Source organism: Tenrec ecaudatus, chromosome 6, assembly GCF_050624435.1.
Source record: "Tenrec ecaudatus isolate mTenEca1 chromosome 6, mTenEca1.hap1, whole genome shotgun sequence".
In the NCBI taxonomy this organism is placed as follows: Eukaryota; Metazoa; Chordata; class Mammalia; order Afrosoricida; family Tenrecidae; genus Tenrec; species Tenrec ecaudatus.
The window spans coordinates 88,913,462-88,935,537 of NC_134535.1; the positions used below are offsets into that span (position 1 = coordinate 88,913,462).

Sequence of the window (22,076 nt, forward strand, 5' to 3'; positions counted from 1 at the left end):
GGCCTTAGTTTGTGGACCCCTGCTGTAAAACAAGATAGAACTACTCCATTGAGTTTCCGAGACTATTGACTATTTATTTACAGCAGTAGAAATCCGCATCTATCTCCCAAGTTCAAAATAAAGCTGAAAAAAATTATATTCACAAGAGCTAAAACACAACCTTGAGTGTATACCAATTACATTTTGAGAACATTTCAAGAACAGATTTAACATATAGAACACTAATGACAGACAACCGATTAGCTGTGGAAGGGCATCAAGAACATCATTCATGAAAACTGTAAAGGCCATTATAAAACTAGGAAAGAAAGCAGACCAAAGTGGGTGTCAGATGAGACTCTGAAACTTGCTCTTAATTGTGGAGTAATTAGAGCAAATGGAAGAAAAGATTAAGTGAAAGAGCTAACTAGAAAATTTTAAAGGGCAGCTCTAGAAGACAAAGTCAAGTACTATAATGAAATGTGCAGAGGCCTAGAATCAGAAAACCAAAATAGAACATGCTCAACATAAATGGAACTGAAAGAATTCAAGAAAAAATTCAAGCCTTGAATTGCAATCTTGAAAGATTTTATGGGAGAAATATCAAACGATGTAGGAAACATCAAAAGAAGATGGAAAGAAAACAGTTACTCTGCCTAAAGGGAGTAGTTGACATGCCACCATTTCAGGAACCAATGGTGCTGAAGGGAGAAGTTCAAGCTGCACTGAAAGCATTAGCCAAAAGCAAGGCTTCAGGAATTGATGGAATATAAAGTGAAATGTTTCAGCAAGCTGATGAAGGATTGCAAGCACTCACTGGTCTATAGCCACCTGACTGGAAGAGATCCATGTCTGTACCCATTCCAAAGAAAGGTGACCCAACAGAATATTCAAACTATAGAGCAATATCACAGATAACATGCAGCAGTAAAATTTTGCTGAAGATCATCCAATAGTACTTTGAGTACATTGGAGCAGTACATTGAGTCTCTGCCAGAGGTTCAGGCCAGATTCAGAAGAGGACATAGAACAAGTGATATCATTGATGGTGTCAAATGGAGCTTGGTTCATAGTGGAAAATATCAGAAAGCTGTTTACGTGTGTTTTATTGGCTATGCAAAGGTATTTGACAGTGTGGGTCCTAACAAACTGTAGTTTGGAAAGAATGGGAACCCAATAACACTACATTGTGCTCATGCAGAAGTTGTACAAGGATCGAGAGGCAGTTGTGAGAACAGAACAAGGGGGTGCTATATGGTTTAAAATCAGCAAAGGTATGCATCAGGGTTGTATCCTCTCATCGTACTTTTTCAGTCTGTATGCTAAACAAAACCTCAGATTATATGAAGAAGAATGTGTCACCAGGATTGTAGGAAGGCTTGTGAACAACCCGAGATAGGCAGGTGACACAACCTTGCTTGCTGAAAGTGACGAGGAGCTGAAGCACTTGCTGCTAAAGATCAAGGATTGCAGCTTTCAGTGTGGATTATGGCTCAATGTCAAGACCCAAATCCTCATAACTAGACCAGTAGGTCCCATCATGATAGAGAAAAAGTTGAAGTTGTCAAAGAGTTTTTCATCTCGCTTAGATCCACAGTCAATGCTCATGGAAACAGCAGTCGAGATTAAAAGACATGTTGTATTAAGTAAATCTGATGCACAAAACCTCTTTAGAGTATTGAAAAGCAAAGAATGTTCCTTTGAGGACGAATGTGTGCCTGACCCATGCCATGGTATTTTCATTTGCCTCATATGCTTGTGAAAGTTGGGCATTGAATATGGAAGACCAAAGAAGAACTGATGCATTTAAATTGTTGTGCTGGCAAAGAATATTGAAAATACTGTGGACTGTGCAAAGGTCAAAGGAAGAAAGATGGCCAGAGTGCTCCTTGGAGACAAGGGTGGCGAGACTTCATCTTACACACCCTGGGTCTGTTGTCAAGAGAGACCAGGCCCTGGAGGACATCCTGTTAGGGAAAGTAGAGGAGCAGCAAAGGAGAGAGAGGCCTTCAAGGAGATGGATTGACATGGTGGCTGCAGAAATTGGCTCAAGCATAGGAACAATTTTAAGGATGGTACAGGGCAGGGCATTATTTTTCTGTTGTGTATAAAGTCATAGTGGGTTGAAACCAACTTGATGGCACCTAACAAAAACACGAAAAACCTGATTGTGAGACCATTAAACTAGTAAAATAAAATACAAAAATGTGCTTAAAGGCTGGTCTTGGTGAATATTGTGGTTATTTGACGAATGACAGAAGGTTACATTGGAGCCCTCGAAGAAGGCATTTCTTGAAACCTTAACTAAGGCATGAGCAGATGGCCTGCTGGCAAGGGGGGAAGCATTAGGCTGCTAATCAGAGGGTTGGTAGTTCAAATTTACCAACCACTTAGTGTTAAAATGTAATGTGCAGTTTGTTACTGTAAAGATTTACAATTAAAAATTTTTTACAGTCATGGAAAACCCTATGGTGCTGTTCTATAAGTTGTAATTAATTCTGCAGAAAGGAAAGGAGAGAACTGGTTAAGTCCAGTGTGCAAAAAGGTAATTTCTTGAATCACAAACGAGTCATGAATAATAAGTAGCTAGAAATGAGAATACCCAATTTAGACACAAAAGATGGATTAAAAAATTTTGTGGAAATTCTCTGTTTTTATTTCATTCCTTACCATGAACTTTTGTAACCACCACATACATAAGGTCACTGATGGAAGAAGCTAACCATTCCCAGGTAGCACTATTACGTAGTTCAGGACAGCTTTTTGTCTCTGAATAAGGAAGCAGGTGGAAATCACGATGCTACTGCATTAATTCTTAGTGTAGGTGTTCATACTTTACTTTGATATGTTTTTAATAAGGAATACACCAGACATCAAGTAAAGTAACATAGATGAAGTGATTTGCTTATGTTACTAGGAGCCCTTTATTTTTCATCATATGGGAAATCTACATTAATTGTGTAACTTGGAGTAAAATTAATGACATCACATGTGTCTGATACAGTCATTAAAACTCTGCCATCAAGTCAATGTCCACTCCTCTGATGACCCTAAAAGACAAGGTAGAACTTCCCCTGTGAGTTTCAGAGAGTAGAAAGCCCCTTTTCACCAAGAACATCTGGTGGTTTTGAACTATAGGCCTTATAAAGGTTAGCATCCCAACGAGGGACCAAGTCAACATTAAAACCAAACCCAGACACCAAATCCACTGCCATCAATTCAATGCTGACTCATAGGAACCCCTGGGGGGGGGGGGGGCTTGGAGTAGCTGGTGGTTTCTAACTGACTACCATTCAGATCACAGCCCAAAGCATAGCCGCTATACCACCAAGACTCCTAATCAACATTAAAGTATGCCTTAATTGAACAGTGGACTCTTATTTCCCCAGATTATCTATTGTAAAATATTCGTGAACTAGCGCCTAAAGATAGTTTCCTGTGAAATTTTCTTTTTCATGTATAAAAACATACCTCATGTTAATACTTTATTTTTAACAGTGTTGTTGGCAATTAATCCACATATCACACAATTGTTCAGTCATATCAAGAAGAGTTATACAATCATTACCACAATCAATTTTAGAACACTCCTCCCCCATGGTTAAATCACTTTTTAAATGTAATCACCATCAGTTCTAGTGCTCCCTTCCCCTTACCATTATCTTCCTTTATCTTGATCTCTTTTGAATCTGTCCTTCTCCCCCTTAAATCTAATCTTGAATGAGACATCTTTCTTGCTCACTCTGTTTTCTCACCTCTCATTCACTTTTCAGTTTCTGTTAAGCATTCATCTTCATTTTAAGGAGCCTCGTTGGTATAGTTGCTACTCATTGGACTGCTAATCATAGAGTCAGCAGTTTGACACCCCCCCCCCCCTCCGCCCACACACACCTCACTCCTCAGGAGAAAGAAGAGGCCATCTGCTCCTAGAAAGATTCACAGCTGCTGAAGCCCCGGGGAGCCATTCCAGTCTACTCTAGGGTCGCTGTGAGCTGAAGTCAGTTTGATGGCAGTGGTTTTAGGTATCTATCATTTTACTGTACAAGACTGCTCGTTCTAAGCTCTTTGTTCTGACTACCAAGCCCCACGGTTTATTTTTAGCATGTAATATTGTTGACTACCCTCTACTTCCATTGGCCTCCAGGACATCTGTCTTGCAGTTAATAAGTGTGTGTATTTGTTTGTTTTTGCATAACCTGCTTTGCCATTTGCTTCTAAATCACTGGAGCTCTTCATAGAATCTTCCTTCCATTCAATTCTCTTAGTGTACTCTCTCCTCATATTTAGATGCTTTCTGAAACTCTGTCACTAGTCCTGACCTCTTTTCCTGAGAACCAGGCCTATATTTCCATCTGTTTACTGCATATTTCTGTTTAGAATACCACACCAAATGAAATGGACAAATTAAAAAAATCATCTCACACTCTTCTCTTTCCCTTTTCTAAGCCCCAGTGATTAATAGTACCACTGTCTTTATCACCCAGATCAGGAAGTTCTGCCTGTTCCTCTGTTCCTCGTCTTACATTTGTTCCGTTCCATCTCTCTGTTCTGGCCTCTTTGTAGGCATGAATGTTGTATGTAAGCCAGTGCTTCCTAAAAGAAGTACACCTCACACCACTATGTAATTTTTAAAAATTTGTATGTCTTTAACAAGTAAAGAGAGGCATGAATCGTAATTTTAATATTTGTTATTTGATGTAGTCTAATCTATTCCAACATGTAATGCATATTCTTTATAATTATTGAGATCTTTTTATTGAGATTTTACCCCCTTTTTTTGGTGCTGTCTTAAATCTAGTGTATTTGTTACATTTACTCTCACTGTCATTGAGGTGATGCCAACTTACTAGAGAACTTGCTGGATAGGGTATAACTGCCCCTGTGAGTTGTCAGTACTTAGAATTCTCTACAGAAGTAGAAAGCTCTGTCTTTCTTCCTTGAGTGGCTGGTGGTTTTGAACTACTGACCTTGCAGTTAGCAGCCCAACTAGGAACCACTGTGCCACCATGGCTTACAGCACATCTAAATTCAGATGCCCAACATTTCAGGTGCTCAGTAGCTATGTTTAGCGAGTGACTCATCTTGGATATTACAGATCTAGTGTATTTAGGAATTTTCTTTTTGGTTTCTTAGTTTTTGTAATCTCTTATCTAATTCTTTCTCTACATTCCTGCCAAAATTAGCTTCTTAAAAACCAAATTTTATTATCGCATTCATTTTCAAGAAACTTACGTAGTTTATTATGCCTGTAATACTATTTGCTTATTCAAGACCTTTTACTCATAGGGACCCTATAGAAAAGAGGAGAATTGCTCCCTGGGGTTTATGAGGCTGTCAGTCTTTTCCTGAAGAGATAGCCTCATCTCTCTCCCCAGGAGCAGCTGGTGAGTTAGAACTGCTTACCTTACCATTAGATCCAATATACAACCTACTGCACCACTGCAGAATTGACTCATGGCAGTTAGAAGATGATTTGCATCTGGCCACAATATATTTAATCAGCCTCATATTCCATTAGTTTTTACTTCCCTTTCTATATCAGCTTCTTACTGTTCAACAGTCTATGAGGTTATTTCATAACTGTTTTCTTTTCTCCACATGGAATAATTTTTTTCCCCTTAGATTCTGCCCCTTGCATTACAGTCAACTTATAGATGACCTACTCACTGGAATCTTCTCCGACTTTTGGAGATTCAGTTAGTTTCCCAGCTCTACATGTAGATGGAATAAGTCATACACATTTATTATATTTCAATGCCTCTCTCACTATCTTGATGAGCTTAGTTAACATACTGACAAACTTATAGTTTAGCATGCTTGAATGAATAAAGTATACGTATTTAGGCTACTCTTTTATTCAGACAGCTTTAATATTTTATCATGTCCAGAGGGGCTTAAAAGTGTAACCATTGTGATACTGAATTCTAGCTCTAAATAGCTTATTTTCTTTTCTTACAGATTCAAATACAAAGACAGTCAGAAAAAACAAAAGACAAGAAAAATGAAAGTTTGTTTAAGAAACCACTGTCCTGTCATGAAAGTTCTAAAAACTGCATAAGGTTAGTGATGAAATTTGGAAATGGAGGTTAAACTAATAGGACAAAAAGGAGGGAAACATTATTACCTTTTATCCCCCTTATGATGTAGGGTTTAAATGTACCATTTGATTCCGTTTTTGTGGTAAAAGGTGCTTCGGCTGATATTTGGGTCAGCTTATACTTGAGTATATATAGTATTTATTTGAAAGCATACCCCTTGATCATTTAAGGAGTAGGATTAATTTGAACTCTCCTCTATGGTGAAGAATTTGTTTTGTTTAGAGTTAACAATTTTGTAACATAAAATAAAATATTCAGCCCTATACATTTTTGATATCAACTATTAAAGCTTACTCATTTTGCACTGATATCAGAAGTAACAATTAATGGATAAACAGGAGTCTTCATGCTACACTTTGAGTAACACTGGACTAGTTATTTGTGGGGTAAAAAACCGTAACTGATGAGCATTGCATTCTTTGTGAGACAGTTGTAATTGAAACTGTTATTACTAATTCTTTGTGTTATAGCAGGAATTCTACCTGCTGTAACCAGTGTTTGAACACTGTGAAACATGTTTAGATTTGCATATTTTAACTGCTGTTGTTAAAACCATTGCCCTTGCCTTCAGCTGCAGTGTTTACTATTTACTTAAACAGTAATTTAAAATATTTGTTGAACTGAATTGAATGTTAATATAGACAGTTCCCAGGTTTCCATGAAGTCAGTTCCTGTGTCTTTAAGAATTTGTAGGTAAGTAGGAGCAGGTGCAAGTGGTTTTTTTGGTGGTTTTAACTCTTAGTACAAGAAAATGCTCAAGCTTTTCAGTGATTAAAAAGCTGCACATGCAGCAAGTGAAAGTGATTAGTTGCAAGTGGAGCTTGGTTCAGTTTTTTAGTGAGAGGAAATTTATATAAAATGGATTTTGAACCAAAACAGCTCTGCCTTACTCAAAAACAGCAAAAACAGTGGCCTTAAATATGTGTGGCTCTCCGTGGTGCTGCCAAGAATCTAGTTTCAAGCAGCAGGCTCTTGAGAGAGCTTACTTGGTCTTTCCAAGTCTTCTAATCAGTTACCATGACCGATCACTTAAATTTCAAAAATTCTTCTATGTTCTTGTGTCACTTCTTGGCCTATGACAAAATTGGTTCCTATCAGTTTGGTGCTCTCAGTAAGGGACCAATAGGAGTTGTTCCTACGTCAGGTGTGCAGAATCCAGAGACTGCCTGTAGAGCACTGGAAATTAACTTACTAATGCTTAAAAAATGACATCCTAAACATTTAAAATATAAGCTTGTTTTGATTTGAAATATATGTAAAGCTGTCTAAAAGTTGTTTAAATTCAATGTATTATCAGTTTGATAATGTCAGTTTTATAATCACTAGGTTTTTATGAGAATAATAATTTCTGAAGATAATAAATTTTATAAATTATTAAAATAGTTGATAATAGCCCTTCAAATTTGTTGAATCTTGACACTAATAAAGAGCATTGTAGCTCCTAAGACTTTGAATTTTAGGGAGTTGGAAATTTCTGAGAATGTGAAGAAAGCTGCAGACTCCTTTTGTCCCTCCTGCACCCAAACATATTTATAAAAGCAAAGTTTTGCATGATTTCAAGGAATTCACGGGACACCAATTAGAGTAAATATTAATAAAATCCTGTTATAACTATTTCTGAGTTTTCTTTGATTTCCATTTTTAAGTACTTAGTGAATACTAGAAATAATTTCCCAAGTACAGAGAAGAAATTTCTTGTTATCCATTTTTATTTTCTCTGACTTAACCTTAATTCTCTTGACTCTTGCTGAGAGTATACTAATCATTACTGGATGACCTTTAAAACTCTTAGTTAAATTTGGGTCTGACAAAACTAAATTGATGCACATGTTTTAACCATTTTTATCAAGGGCTTGGAAGGAAATCTATGAGGCAAAATAGAAGCTTACTTTTGCCTACCCAGTGAGACCCTAAATGATTTCTCCTAAGGTGAAAAAAAAAATTCTCTGTCAGCTATTGGATATTTATAGTATACTCTTTTTAGAGTCTTTCCAATGTTTTTAACATTTCCCATCATTCATTCTGTTTACTGCATATATCTGGGTTCTGTAGCATACAGCCATGTATCGCTTCATTTTTGCCTATGTCTGTTAAAGTACTAAAACTGTTATACAACCCCTTTCTGATACTTTGTACCAGTCCTGGGGAATGGGAAATAAAATAGTCTTTTATTTCTTGGTAGCAGACTGTGATTTTAAGTTGTTGAGTTTCAAGGGGCAAAAAGCTATGCTTTTTATGCTCCCATTTTCTAATAGCCCGGTAGAGAAAGCAGTATGTGCGCCCACTCTTCTACATGACTTGGTAGCTAGCCAGGTATGATCACCCAATAAGATTATTGTTTAAACGATAAATATATATATAACAGCTTAACTATACATTGAAATTTATAGCTCGGCTTTCTGTTATATTGTAATCATCTATGAGAATGTCACTTAAATCATTTGTCAGTCTCTAAAGATAATCTACAAAATTAATGCAAAGTAGGTTTCTATGATAATGGGGTGAATTAAAAATTAAAATTGCAATTTTCTCTTAATTCTTTTACCTTTTTAATTGATGCTTATAGACAAAAGGCTATCGTAAAAGAAGATCTATTAAGTGTACAATTTTATGACATGAAGATGTTACACAGTAAGTGACTTTTTGCTTGATGTCTACCTTTTTAATTTGTTTTTAATTTAATATGTATGCCAGAGCTTTCGTTAATGATATTTTTGTTTGGAAAATAGTTTAGTAGAACTCTACTATGCTCTCTTTATTTAGTTAAGTCTACATATATTTTGCTTTCATGGAGTTATTAATACTGTTCTCTACCCTTTTTGTGTGTTTATACTTGGCTCAGAGAGGAGCAGAGAAAGTGTGTCTGTAATGAAGAAGAGAAAAGGTTTTCTGGAATTGCTTGGCATTAGGAAAATACAGTATAGTTTTACTTCATTCACTCATGCAGAAGCCCTTAGGGTAAATGAGATAAATTACCTTATGGGGCACTAATTTTAAGTAATAGCAATATATGTCTATGACATTTAATTTGTAATTCCCAAATGCAGTCATGGTTTGGCTTCTAGCCACATTTCTTTGAACACTTTTCTTAGAAATATAATACTTCTTCCTGACATTAGCAGTTAAATATTTCTATCTTTTGTTCTTGTGTGACACATGATTCTCCAATGCAGAAAGACTTTGCAACAGGGCTGGCAAGGGTGGGGGTCAGGCAGGGGAGGTGCCATTGTGCTTTGTGACCCCCTCCATGGGTATTCAGGCGGTTTACTGACTGTGCTTCAAATGAGCTGTTGTAAGTGGTGCACATTTATTTTCAAGATTGGTTATAATCCATCACTTTTCTATCAGTTTGTCATACTCTGCTGACTTACGTGTTATGATGCTGGAAGCTGTGTCACTGAGATATTTTAAATACCAGCGGTATTATCCATGGTGATCCAGTTTCTAGGGAGTTTCCAGACTAAGAACAGGCTACAAAGAAGGAATAGGCTGTCCACATTTTAAAGGTTAGCCTCTGAAAAACTTAGGCGTAACAGCAAAACATTGTCAGATAATGGTGCCAGAGAATGAGCACCTCATGTCAAAAGGCACTCAAAATGTAATTCAGGAAGATCTGCCTTTTCAAAGTAGAGTTGGCCATAGTCATGAATGGAGTCCAGTTCTGGGGAACCTTCATTTGCTGATGTGGCGTGATTCAAATGAGAAGAAACAAAACCACAAACCTTTATTAGTATGCAGAATGTGGAATGTATGAAACGTGAATCTAAGAAACCTGGAAGTCATCATAAATGAAATGCATAAAGATTAATATCCTAGGCATTAGTCAGCTCTAATAGACTGGTATTAGCCATTTTGAATCTGACAATCTTACGGTTCTCTTTTCTGGGAATGACAAATATGAGAGGGATGGCATCACATTTGTCCTCCAAAGAAATATTTCATGATTTATCTTGTAGTCCAGTGTGGTCTGTGATACAGTATCTATCTACAGGGAAGACCAGTTCATACACTTATTCAAATTTATGTATCAAACTAAAGCTAGTGATGAAGAAATTGAAGATCTCTATCAACTTCTTTAGTCTGAAATCAGTCAGACATTCATTCAAGATGTATTGCTTAGAAAAATGCACAAATTAAAGAGGAGGGGACAATAGTTGGGAAATATGGCCTTGGTGACACAAACAATGACTTCTTTAATGCAGATATTTTTTTTGTCAACCACCTAAATGGCAAATGTACCCAGGGACTTCAGGTAGAATATATAGAAAGCAAATTGACTACATTTGTGGGAAGAGACAATGGAAAAGCTCATTATCAGCAGCCAAATGAAGCCAGGCACTGACTATGGAACAGACAATATATATGTTCAGGTTAAAGGTAAAGAAAATTAAATAAAACAAGTTCACAAGAACCAAAATACAAACCTGAGTATATCCCACCTGAATCTCAAAAACATCTCAAGAATATATTTGACTCACGAGCACTAGTGACCAAAAAATGTGGGATGACATTAAGCATCTCATAAATAAAGCAAACAAAAAAAAAAATCCAGGGCGAAACACTAAGGATATGTAACAGAGCAGCAAGGGGACCAGAGCAATGAAGTCCTCAGGGAGGACCAAAATTAGATTTTGGGGCCAGGGCTTGGCACCCCATTTCAGACTGGACTGGAAAAGACTCATAAAGGTCAACAAACAAACCTTGAACTATTAAAAGAAGATGAAAAAGATTAGACTCTGAACCTTACCATTGTATGTAAAAGAAGCTAAAGCAAATGGAAGAATTGATGAGATAAACACGCTGAACAGAAATTCCGAAGGGCAGCCCAAGAAGACAATGTATTATAATGAAATGTGCAACCATCCACAGTTAAAAATGAGGAAGGGAGAATACACTCAACATGTCTTAAGCTGAAAATACTGAATAAAAAGCCTTGAGTTCTGCTATTGATGGAATCTGTGGGCCCAAAGCATGTCAGAAGCAGCAAAGGAAGCTGAAAAGAATACAGAGTCGCTGTATCAAAAAGCTCTTGTTGGCACACAGCCATTTCAAGAGGTAGGTAACACATGATAAAAAGCCAGTGGTACTCAATGGAGAGTCTAAGCTGCATGAAGGCATTAAATACAAGTCTCCAGGAATCGACAATACCAATTGAAATGTTTTAACAAGTTGGTGAATAACTGGAAGCCCTCAGATGTCTATGCCAAAAATTTGGAAGCCAGCTGACCTGGCCAGTGCAGTGGAAGAGATCCATATTTGTATGCATTCCAAGAAAAAGTGACCCAACAGAATGTTGAAATTATCTAACATTATCATTAAAATCACATGTAAGTAAAATTTTGCTGAAAAATCAGCAACAGTTGTAGTGGTACATCAATAAGTAACTGCCAGAAATTCAGGAAGATTCAGAAGAGGATTTGGCACAAGGTAGGTTTTATCATTGTTTATATCAGATGGATCTTGGTTGAAAGAGTATCAGAAAGATGTTTACTTAATGTAGCGGTTCTCGACCTGTGGGTCGCGACCCCTTTGGGGGTCGAATGACCCTTTCACAGGGCTTACCTGATTCATAACAGTAGCAAAATTACAGTTATGAAGTAGCAACGAAAATAATTTCCTGGTTGGGGGTCACCACAACATGAGGTACTGTCTGAAAGGGTCATGGCTTTAGGAAGCTTGAGAACCACTGGCTTAATGTTTTACTGACTATGCAGAGGCTTTTGACTGGGTGAATTATAACAAACCATGAGTAATGTATCTGAAAATGAAAATTGCAGAACACTTCATTTTGCTCACACAGAATTTGAACACCCACCAAGAAGCAATTGTTCAAACAAAACAAGGGAATCCTGCATGATGTGAAGTCAGCAAAGGTGTGTATCAGGGTTATATCGTTTCCCATACTTAATCAGTCTGTATACTCGGCAATCAGTTCAAGAAAGTGGACTATTTGGCATAAAGATTGGAGGAATATTTATTCACAACGTAGGATATGCAGGTGACACAAGCTTGCTTGCTGAAATGCAGAGGACTTGAAGCCCTTGCTGATGAACATCTAGGACTGCAACTTTCACATGGATGGAAAACAGATCCTCACAACGGGGCCAATAGATTGTTATGCTATCGTGATAACAGATTGAAGTTTCAATGATTTCAGTTTGCTTGGCCGTACTCCATGCTCATGAAAGCAGCAGTCAGAAATAAAACAGACAAACTAAGGAATCAAAAAATGTATTGAATTGGGCAAGTCTGCATCTGCACAAGACCTCGTCGAAGTGCTAAACGGTAGAGGGGTAACTGCGGATGAGGGTATTTCCTTACTGCAAGTGAAATTTGAACAATGAATGAGACTGAATAATTGTTTCATTTGAATTGTGTTTTCAAAGAACATTGAAAGCTCAATGGATTCTCAGAAGAATAAACAAATTTGTCTTGGAAGAAGTTCGTCCTGAATATACCTTAGAAGAGATGATATAAGACTTCATCTCATGTACTTTGGACCATGTTATCAGGACAGAAAAGCACCTGAAACTGGACATCATGCTTGGTGAAGTAGAATGTCCGTGAAACAGAGGAAAAAACTCAAGGAGATGCATTGCCACCATGGCTGGAACAATAGGCTCAACAGAGCACCAGTTGTGGAGATGCCATAACCCCTGGCGATGCTTCCTTCTCTTGTACAGGGTCTCTGTGAGTCAGACCCATTGGGCAGGACTAACAACAGCAAATATTATCATGGATTTTTATTTTTAAATAGAATTAGTGAATTCATTGTTTTTAACAGTAAATGAAACATTAATATAGCAACATCGTGCACAATATTAGTCATTAGGAAAATACAAAGAAAAACCCCGATAAGACTGGCTTGGATGGTTGTTATTAAAAGAAACAAATGAGCAACAACAAAATAATAAATATTAGAAGGTGGAGAAATTCAAATTCTTGTCCGTTGCCGGTGTGATTGTGAATGTTAGAGCTGCTGTTCAAAGAAATTGGACATTTCCTCAAAAAGCTATGCAAAGTATTACTTACTGTCTCACCCAACAGGTCTAATTCCTCGTTATACATATAAAAGAAATTTGAAAGCATCTACTCAGATGCATGTCCAGAAATGTTCATTCATACCAGTCACAAAGTGTAAACAGTACAAATATCCATCAACAATGAATGGATAAATACAATGTAACATCATACAGCCATAAAGAGAAAAGAAGTTCTGGTGCCACCACATGGATGCACTCTAAAAACATATATAGTGAAGTATCAGACACAAAAGGAAAAAAATTCTGTGATTCTATTTATATCTCCACACAGATAAATCCATCAAGTTGAGATTGGTGGTTACCCAAAGCTAGGGAGTGAGAAATAGGGAGTTTACAAGTTAAATGAGAATAATAATTATTTTCCATACTTTATGGCTATTTGTGGTTTCTTCTCTGGTTGGAAATAGTGTTTTCTTAGGTTAAATATACAAGTTACTAGGATTCTGTTTCTAATCACTTAGTAAAGTAAAATTGCAGTAGAGGTAGTTTGTTTTGATCTCTGGTCACTAGATAATCATAAGGATTTCAGATGTCAAAACTCTTTGTTTTCCTATGTCAGTGCTATAGATTATCATCCTTTCTTATGAATAGACTTTGCTTGGCAGTTGTAGGATCTGAGAAAATTTAGTGCTGTAAAAGAGTACAGTATATTGCACACATTCTGCTAATATGTATTTCAAGGTCACTAGTTCCTTCATGTAATTTCCTGCGTGCTCTTAATTTTAGAGAGAGAAGTCTTAAACCTGTGATGGCCTTATATAAAAATATTGATTCATTTTGATTTCTGCCTTTGTTTTACCATTCTGACTGTGAAAAACAAAACCTCCTAAGCCAATTTAGGATTGAGTAGTTATTTTTTAATTGTTATTTTTTAAAATTATTCCTGTCAAAGGTTTACATAGTTTGAGACTTGTGACCTAATGTTATATATATGTAAAGTCAGATGCCCTAAGTCATTGGTTTCATTTAGGCTGGATAGAAATACTCTTTGTAATTTGTGACTGAGTAACATAGAATTAAAAGGATCCCTGATGGTAGAGTAGTCAAGTATCTGTGAACTGAAAAGTGATCCATGTGGTCCTACGCAGCAGTAAGGTGGGAGAAGAAAACCCACGAGACCGTTTACTCCCTCGTGTTGTTGTGAGGTGTTGTCCAGTCGCTTCTCATAGCACCTCTCTGTGCAACAGGACAAAGCAGTACCTGTAATTCGTCATCCCCGTAACTTTTATGTTTCAGCCCACTGTTGGAGCCTCTTTCCGTCCATCTTGTTGAGGGTCTTTGTCTTTTTGATGATGCTGTAATTTACCAAGCATGATTTCCTTTCCCAGAGTGTGGTCCCTCCTGATAACATGTCCATACTATGTGAGATGAAGTCTCACCATCCTCGCTTCTAATAAGCATTCTGACTATACTTTTCCAACACAGATTTGTTTGTTCTTCTGGAAGTTCGTGCTTCTTTCTGTATTCTTCACCAACACCATAATTCAAATGCACCAGTTCCACTCCAGTCTTCCTCATTGTTCAGTTGTCACGGCATCTGTAGCAATCGAAACTAACATGGTTTGGGTCAGGTACCTTGCTCCTCAAAGTTACATCATTGCTCTTTAACACTTTAGAGGAGGATTTTGTAACAGATTTTCCCAATGTAACCCATTGTTTGATTTCTTGACTGCTACTTCCTTGGGGTTTGATTGTGGAGACAAATGAAAAGAAATGGTTACTTATTTTCATATGGGATAACTCTTAGTCAAACTTGTCTCCATGGAACCCAACAACAATTGGATAAAAAGTATTCTAAAATAGCACAGGAAATCAAGACTCCTGCTACAAAATGTCTGAAACGTCAAAGAGAATGAGCTCATTGGGCTGCTAACTGAAAGGTATCAGTAGTTTGAAGCCACCCCCTGCTCTTTGGGGAAAAGACGAGGCTTCATGTTCTTACCACCAGTTCAGTCTCAGAAACCCACAAGGGCCTTTCTACTCAGACATGTAGGGTCACTGAATCAGGGATGGCAGTGATTCACTCACTCACTCACTCACTCACTCACTGTCATTGAGTCAATTCCTCACTAAATAGTTCGGGGGAAGTCAATCAGATCAGTATTCCTGAGTAGGAATCAAAATTTGGTTTAATCTACTTAATGTCAGCTTAAAAATCTAACAAGATTCAATTCTCCTATGAATTTCCTGCAGACAATCTACATCACCACTGTTAATAGCACAGAAGAAAATATTACGTGCAAAAAATGGGCCTTTACAAACTTAGAGTTGAGAACTAATTTGAAAAATTGTGGTTCTACATGCGAAAACATTTTAGCGATACCTTTACTAACTTATTTTGCTTGTATATTCGTTTTATTTGTTATTTGATTTTACAACAGGAAAAAAAAATGTCTACCTCTGTATCTGTTTCCTTAAAGCTGCTCTACCAAATTGCCACAAGCTTAGTGGCTTACAACAAGAGATGTATTCTCTCGTCCTAGAGGTTTGAAGTTCAAAATTCAATTGTTGGCAGTGACACACACTCAATAAAAGCTCTGGGAAGAGTTTTCCCTGGTCTCTTGCTAGACTACCAGCAACTTGTGGCAGTCCCTTATCTTGTAGTTCCATCTCTCCAATAGAGAGTGCAGCGTTGCCTCCGCCTGCATGAGGCCTTCTTTTCTGTGTCTCTGGTTCACCTCTTCTTACAAGGACCCTCTCATTAGATGTAGGGTCCATTATAATCTAGTGTGTTCTCATCTCCGTCCTTAATTGTTTCTCCACAGACCCTATTTCTAGATATAAAGTCTTGTTCTGAGGTTCCAGCTGAAAATGAATTTGGGACATTTTTTTAACTTTATATTTTTAATTAGGTGGAGGTTTACATTTTGCATAGTCAGTTCTGTATTCAACAGCTTAAACCACTTACCAAACTCTCAATAGCTTTCCCTGCCCTGCCATTTATTTAATTGTTTCTTCTCCCTCATGTAATACACTATCTTCTCCTTCACTCTAGCTTAGTGCTTCACCTTTCTACCTCTCCACTCCATAACAGCAGAGCAGCTCTTGCAATATGTCCAAAATAAAAAGTCTAAGTGAGCACAGATTGTGTTATCTAACCCACTTCTTACTAAAAGAATTTGGTTTCCTTGAGAAAAATGGCCATTTACCATTAATGATGAACAAAAAAAAACATTGGTCCAGGAAGCTATCAAAGACTACTAGGATTATAATGAAAGCATTTAACAATCAACATAGTCTTCCATTAATCAAAAATGGGGAAATTTGAAAGAGATAACTGGCTATTACAACCCATCAACTATTGGGAAATCCTTGAATTCTCAATGTTACTTTATAAACTAAATGGTCATTTTTGGAGGGTGCTAGAAACTAAATTTGAGAACTGTTAAAGAACCAAGCAGCTATTTTGCCTTTCCTAAATAAACTATATTAGAATAATAAAGGGGAGCTTTTTTATAAGGATTTCAGCAAATAATTAAACTGTGGAATTTGAATATCACTGCATTTCAAAACCCAAGTGAATTAATGGATTTAGAACAGCAGTCATTAGCATTCAAAAGCAGATATTAAATACCTGTATAGTGAAAAGGAAATAATCATAACTGATCAGAGTACTAATTTACAGGACATACTGGGACAGAAATGAGAGGTTACAATCAGAAAATCCATATTAGAAAACAAATTACCTGATTTCTTCAATCAATTGTCTCATTTGTATAAGCAAAGATCTTGTAGATTAAGAGAAAGAAACATTCAACTACTCACAAAGTATGGATCTAAAGCTATTTTAACAGTGTGAAAAGAAAGGATAATTGAAACGTTTAAAGAATGGGGAATATTGAACATAGTATTTGACATTTAACACGGACTTTTACATTTATTAAGGCTATTTTCCCCTCAAATTTTTTTTTCCCCCAAGAGAAAAGCTTGTAGTTAGTTCAGGGTTCGTTTGCTGGCCCTTAGGAGTGTTTTCCAGTCCAGTCTGTTGGGGCACCACGCCCTGGCCCCAAAGTCCACTTTCAGCATCCCCTGGGGACCTTGCCACTCCATTCCTTGCTGTTCCGCTGCATTCCCCCAGTGCTTTGCCTCCGTGTGGTGCGATCAGTTCAGGGGCAATTCCCATATTGTGTCTCCGGTGCTGTACCCTGAATCGTCCTTAGCCACTGAGGGGCATCATTTCTCATAGTGGGCCCCCCCCTCAAAATTTTTATGCATGAAATAATCTCTGGCTTTACTTCATAATGAAACAAATTAAAATTGAGCATTAATTAATTATGGAGTGTGAGGTATAGTTTCATGGATCTAGGCTATTTTCACTTTCTACTTATGCATATTTTTCTGTAGTAAAAAATGCTATGAGAATTGAATGGTCAGTTTTCCCTCATAGTGGCATGTGGTCTTACATTCTAAGTATTACAATTTAATTTTAGTAAAACATTTTTGTTTCTTTTGAATCAACGTTTAAGTTCCTTGATCATAATGATATGTTTTCTACATAGCTAGTACTCCCAGGCTCTTCTACGCATCCGGTAATGGTCATTAAGTACTTACTAGTTGTTCAACCCTGGAGCTCACGAACTTGATACTTTATAGATGAAACAAACAGGAAACAGATTCAGAAAACTAAATAAATGAAAACATGACTTCTTTGGGCCAGTGTCTTCTGGTGAAGGAAGAAAGCTGGAAGAAATTATAGGGAGAGGGTGAGATGCCTTAGCTGTAACAAATGTAAGCAGGTATAAACCAAAAGTGGCTTAAATGTTAACAGTAGTTAAATCAGCTCCGTGGGCATCACTATTTTTGAAGTGTCTGTATGCTTCAATATCCTTCATAAACTTTAAACTTATTTTTAAAGGTTAAATGTCTTGGCTATGATCATACAGAATGATTTGGCCCACCAAAATGTGATCCAGTCTTGATTTGTATCCAGTGCCTTTTTACATAATAATACATTGTTAACATTGCCCACCTCCAGCCTCTGTCTTTATGATTGATTGTCTGCAGCCTTCATACCTCTTAAGTATTGCCTTAGTCTGATGAGCTTTCTTTGGATGCACTTCTGAGCTCAAAGATACTTATTACTATAAAATCAACTGTCATTTTGATAGCTTAATGTCTGTTCGATACTTTAATGGATCAGTTAACCCTTCTGACTTTCAGTTAACCTTTCTGTTAACTAATATCGGTTGTCTTTTGTTTGTTTCAGGTAAAGAACATAAATCATAGTTATGATATTAGAACCTTTTAAGAGTTTCAACCTTTAATTTTTATATTCCCTGTGAGGTTTCTTAGGGTTTGTTAGTTTATTTGTTTTTAATAAATTACCGCACTAGAAAACTCTTATAAGTAACATCTTTTAATTGTCTCAAAATTTAGGTGTGGTAATTAACGTTTACAACAGAGAAATGACCTTGGACCCTTTGAAGATGGAGTTAGTTGGATGAGCATGTCTTTGTTGACCCAGTTATACTGAACGGAGACCTTAGTATCAAGGATATTTTCTTCCCCCCCCCCCCCAACAGTTTTATTGGCACACAGTTTGCATGTTATACAATTCAATAATTGAATCATATCCAGGAGAATTGTACAATCATTACCCTATCAATTTTAGAGCATTTTCCCCCTCGATGGTTACATTGCCTTTAAAATGAGCTGTGGGGCTGCTTTAGAGTTGATGAACGTGAGCTGAGCTTGTACTTTGAACACAGATAAGTAACTTTCTACCTGAAGTTGTCTTTATGTCATGCACCATTCTGATGAATGTTGCTGCTGTTCATGGTCAAGTTGGCTTTGGCACATAGCAACCCTGTATACAACAGAAAAATAATTTACGTTCAAATTTCAACAGACCTAATGTACATGGAAGGTAGGCTATTTGGATTTTGTATCAGTTTTCCATGAAGTATTTTGTGACTGGTAAAACAACATGAACTACTTAATTCCTTTTTCTTACATAAAAAGTGCTATTCCGAGCCTCCCTTTGCCTCAATAGAGAGGCAGCTCTTAACCAGTGTAAGTAAATGTCACTTTCATTATCTCCTAATACTAGATAACTGAGTTATCATACTGGGTTACTTTTTGCCTGTTTTTATGCTTTGTTTTTTGGAATGAATATTAATCTTTGGTTTCAGCTGATGGTAGCAGTAATGTTGTTTACAAATAGTATCCCCTTTTCAGGCATATCTTTAGTATATATTCAAAAACCAAACTCTCAGCCATCAAGTTGATGCCAATTCAAAGCAACCCCATAGGACAGTAGAGCTGCCCCTATAAGTTTCCGAGAGTTTAACTTTTTTTAAAAGATGATTTTATTGGGGGCTCTTACAGCACTTATAACAATTCATACATCATTTTCTAAACATTTCCTTTCAAGGATGTAACGTTTTTTCTCACTTCCCCCCCCCCTACTCTTTTTTTTTAAATCATTTTATTGGGAGCTCATACAATTCTTATCACAATCCACACATCCATCCATTGTGTCAAGAACATATGTACATTTGTTGCCATCATCGTTCTCAAAACATTTGCTTTCTGCTTGAGCCTTTAATATCTGCTTCTTATTTTCCCCCTCCCTCCCCACTCCCCCCTACCTCATGAACCTTCATCATTCATAAATTATGATTATTTTATCATATATTACACTGTCCCACGTCTCCCCCCTCCTTCTTCTCTGCTTTCCCTCCCCCAGGGAGGAGGCTATACGTAGATTCTTGTAATCGGTTCCCCCTTTCTATTCCACATTTTCTCCACCCTCCAGGCATTGCCACTCTCACCACTGGTCCTGGAGGAGTCATCTGTCCTGGATTCCCTGTGTTTCCAGTTGCTATGAGTACCAATGTACATCCTCTGATCTAGTCATATTTGTAAGGTAGAATTGGGATCATGATAGTGGGGGGGAGGAAGTATTTAAGAACTAAAGGAAAGTTATATGTTTCATCGTTTGCTACTCTGCACCCTGCCTGGTTCATCTCCTCCCTACAACCCTTCAGTAAGGGGTGTCCGGTTGACTACCATTGGGCTTTCAGTCTCCACTCTGTACTCACCCACATTTTCAATTATATGATTTTTTGTTCCTTGATGCTTGATACCTGATCCCTTCGACAGCTCATGGTCACACAGGCTGGTGTGTTTCTTCCATGTGGCCTTGAGCGTAACTCTTTACAGGAGTCGAAAAACCTGTTTTTCTTCCATGAAGTGGCTGGTGGTTTCTAAATGCTGACTTTTCAATTAGCAGCCCAAACATACCACTACGTCACCATGGCTCCTTTAAAGTACAAAGTAGATAGATCTATTTAATTATGGCTTTATTAACTTTGAAATCAATCAAACTTTAATTGTGTACTTGCCCACTATTAGCCGATAAACCCAGTATGTCTACTGGTTTGTGTTGTACAGAATTATGTTTTGGTCATTTTGATCCCTCAAAACAGTTCGTGAATCATTCTGGGATGTGCTAAATTAAAATACGGCAAGCTTACAGTTTAATCACAGCAAATAAAATGCTTTAAATTTTTTCTGATCCTTTGTAGACCCTACTAAAATGACAATATAGGGTGGGGGAGGAAAGGATAAAAAGGAGCTGATACCAAGAACTCAAATAGAAAGTAAATGTTTAGAAAGCAATAATGATAACATATGTACAAATATGCTTGATACAATTGTTGTGTGGATTGTTCTAAGTGCCCCCAATCAAATGATCTTTTTTTAAAAGAGGGGGGTAAAATAAAATGGCAATATAAATAGGAAAAGATTTGATGCCACGAAGACAAAGAGAACTGGAAAGACAGCAAATAAAAGATATTTGTAAAAACATTAGAAGCTTGAGCTTGAAATTAAAAAGCGCCATCTAGCAGGGAAGCAGATAAGCCCACAAGGAAGAAGCACAGCAGCTTGTGTGATCACGAGGTGTCGACAGAATCAGATATTGGGTATCAGAAGATTTAAAGCAAACAGCTATATAGAAGAATGAGGGGGCTTGGAGTGGAGACCCAATGCTCATCTGTAGACAATTGGATATCTATCCACACAAGGGATTCAAGCAAGGTGTGATAGGAATCACATCGGTCCTCTAGTTTGTTGGTTCTCAACCTGTGGGTCGTGGCCCCTTTGAGGGGGGGTCAAACGACCCTTTCACAGGGGTCCCCACCACATGAGGAACTGGATGAAAGGGTCGCGGCATTAGGAAGGTTGAGAACCACTGCTCTAGAGTCAGTAGTTGGAACAGATAAAATTCCTCTGGCACAGATGATTGAGAGGGAAATCCAGGCACATGGTGAAACCTCTAGCAAATGATTATTTCTGAAATCTTTGGCTGTCTTGCTTATTTTCCCCTGAGTAGAAAATAGGAAATCTCTTGTTCAAGAGAAAAGACTTAGAGATGTTTACATTTGGGAGTCTAACAATGAAACAGCCAAGTCTCTTTGCATGATAACCTATAATGGAATTCAGTAATTGAAAATATCTGACCACCCTTTATGTCATTTCCAGTCAGTATTTTTGTGTCCCACAAACAGCTGAGCATCACCTCAACATGATAGAGGTCAAAACAGAGACAAGAGGGACCTAGCAGTACAAATCCATCACACTGAAACGCTCAAAAGACATCAGATCTCTAACAACAATGAAATGTAAACAGCCATAGAGCAGTCCCCTGAATAGTCCAAAGGAAATAATTTCCAATCCAGACAGTTCTGTACTCTTCCAAATTATCAGTCAAATGGGCAGAATAAAAACATTTTCAAAGACCTAAAGGCTTGGAAATTAATTCCTATTTATCCTTTCTCGGCGTCTGCTGGAGGATGCTTTATATTTCCCTACAATGAGGAAAGAATTCTGTGAGATTCAGAATATGAGTTCCATCTAGGGAAAAGATAAATCATTACAGTGGTGGCAACGAGCAGTCATAGAATAACTTTTAGAGAATTACTAAGTCAGACTGGAGTAAGATAAAGTCTTT

General features: G+C 37.3%; 1 protein-coding gene across 4 annotated transcripts in view; it reads left to right on the forward strand.

The window, feature by feature from the left end:
* SCAF11 (SR-related CTD associated factor 11) overlaps nucleotides 1-22,076 on the forward strand; it is an 88,224-nt gene that overhangs the window by 49,241 nt on the left and 16,907 nt on the right. For all 4 annotated transcript variants that reach the window (XM_075551837.1, XM_075551839.1, XM_075551841.1 and 1 more), the window contains exons 5-6: nucleotides 5,938-6,038; nucleotides 8,644-8,708. In XM_075551837.1, the coding sequence (XP_075407952.1) occupies nucleotides 5,938-6,038; nucleotides 8,644-8,708 (166 nt within the window). The remainder of the gene's footprint in view (nucleotides 1-5,937; nucleotides 6,039-8,643; nucleotides 8,709-22,076) is intronic.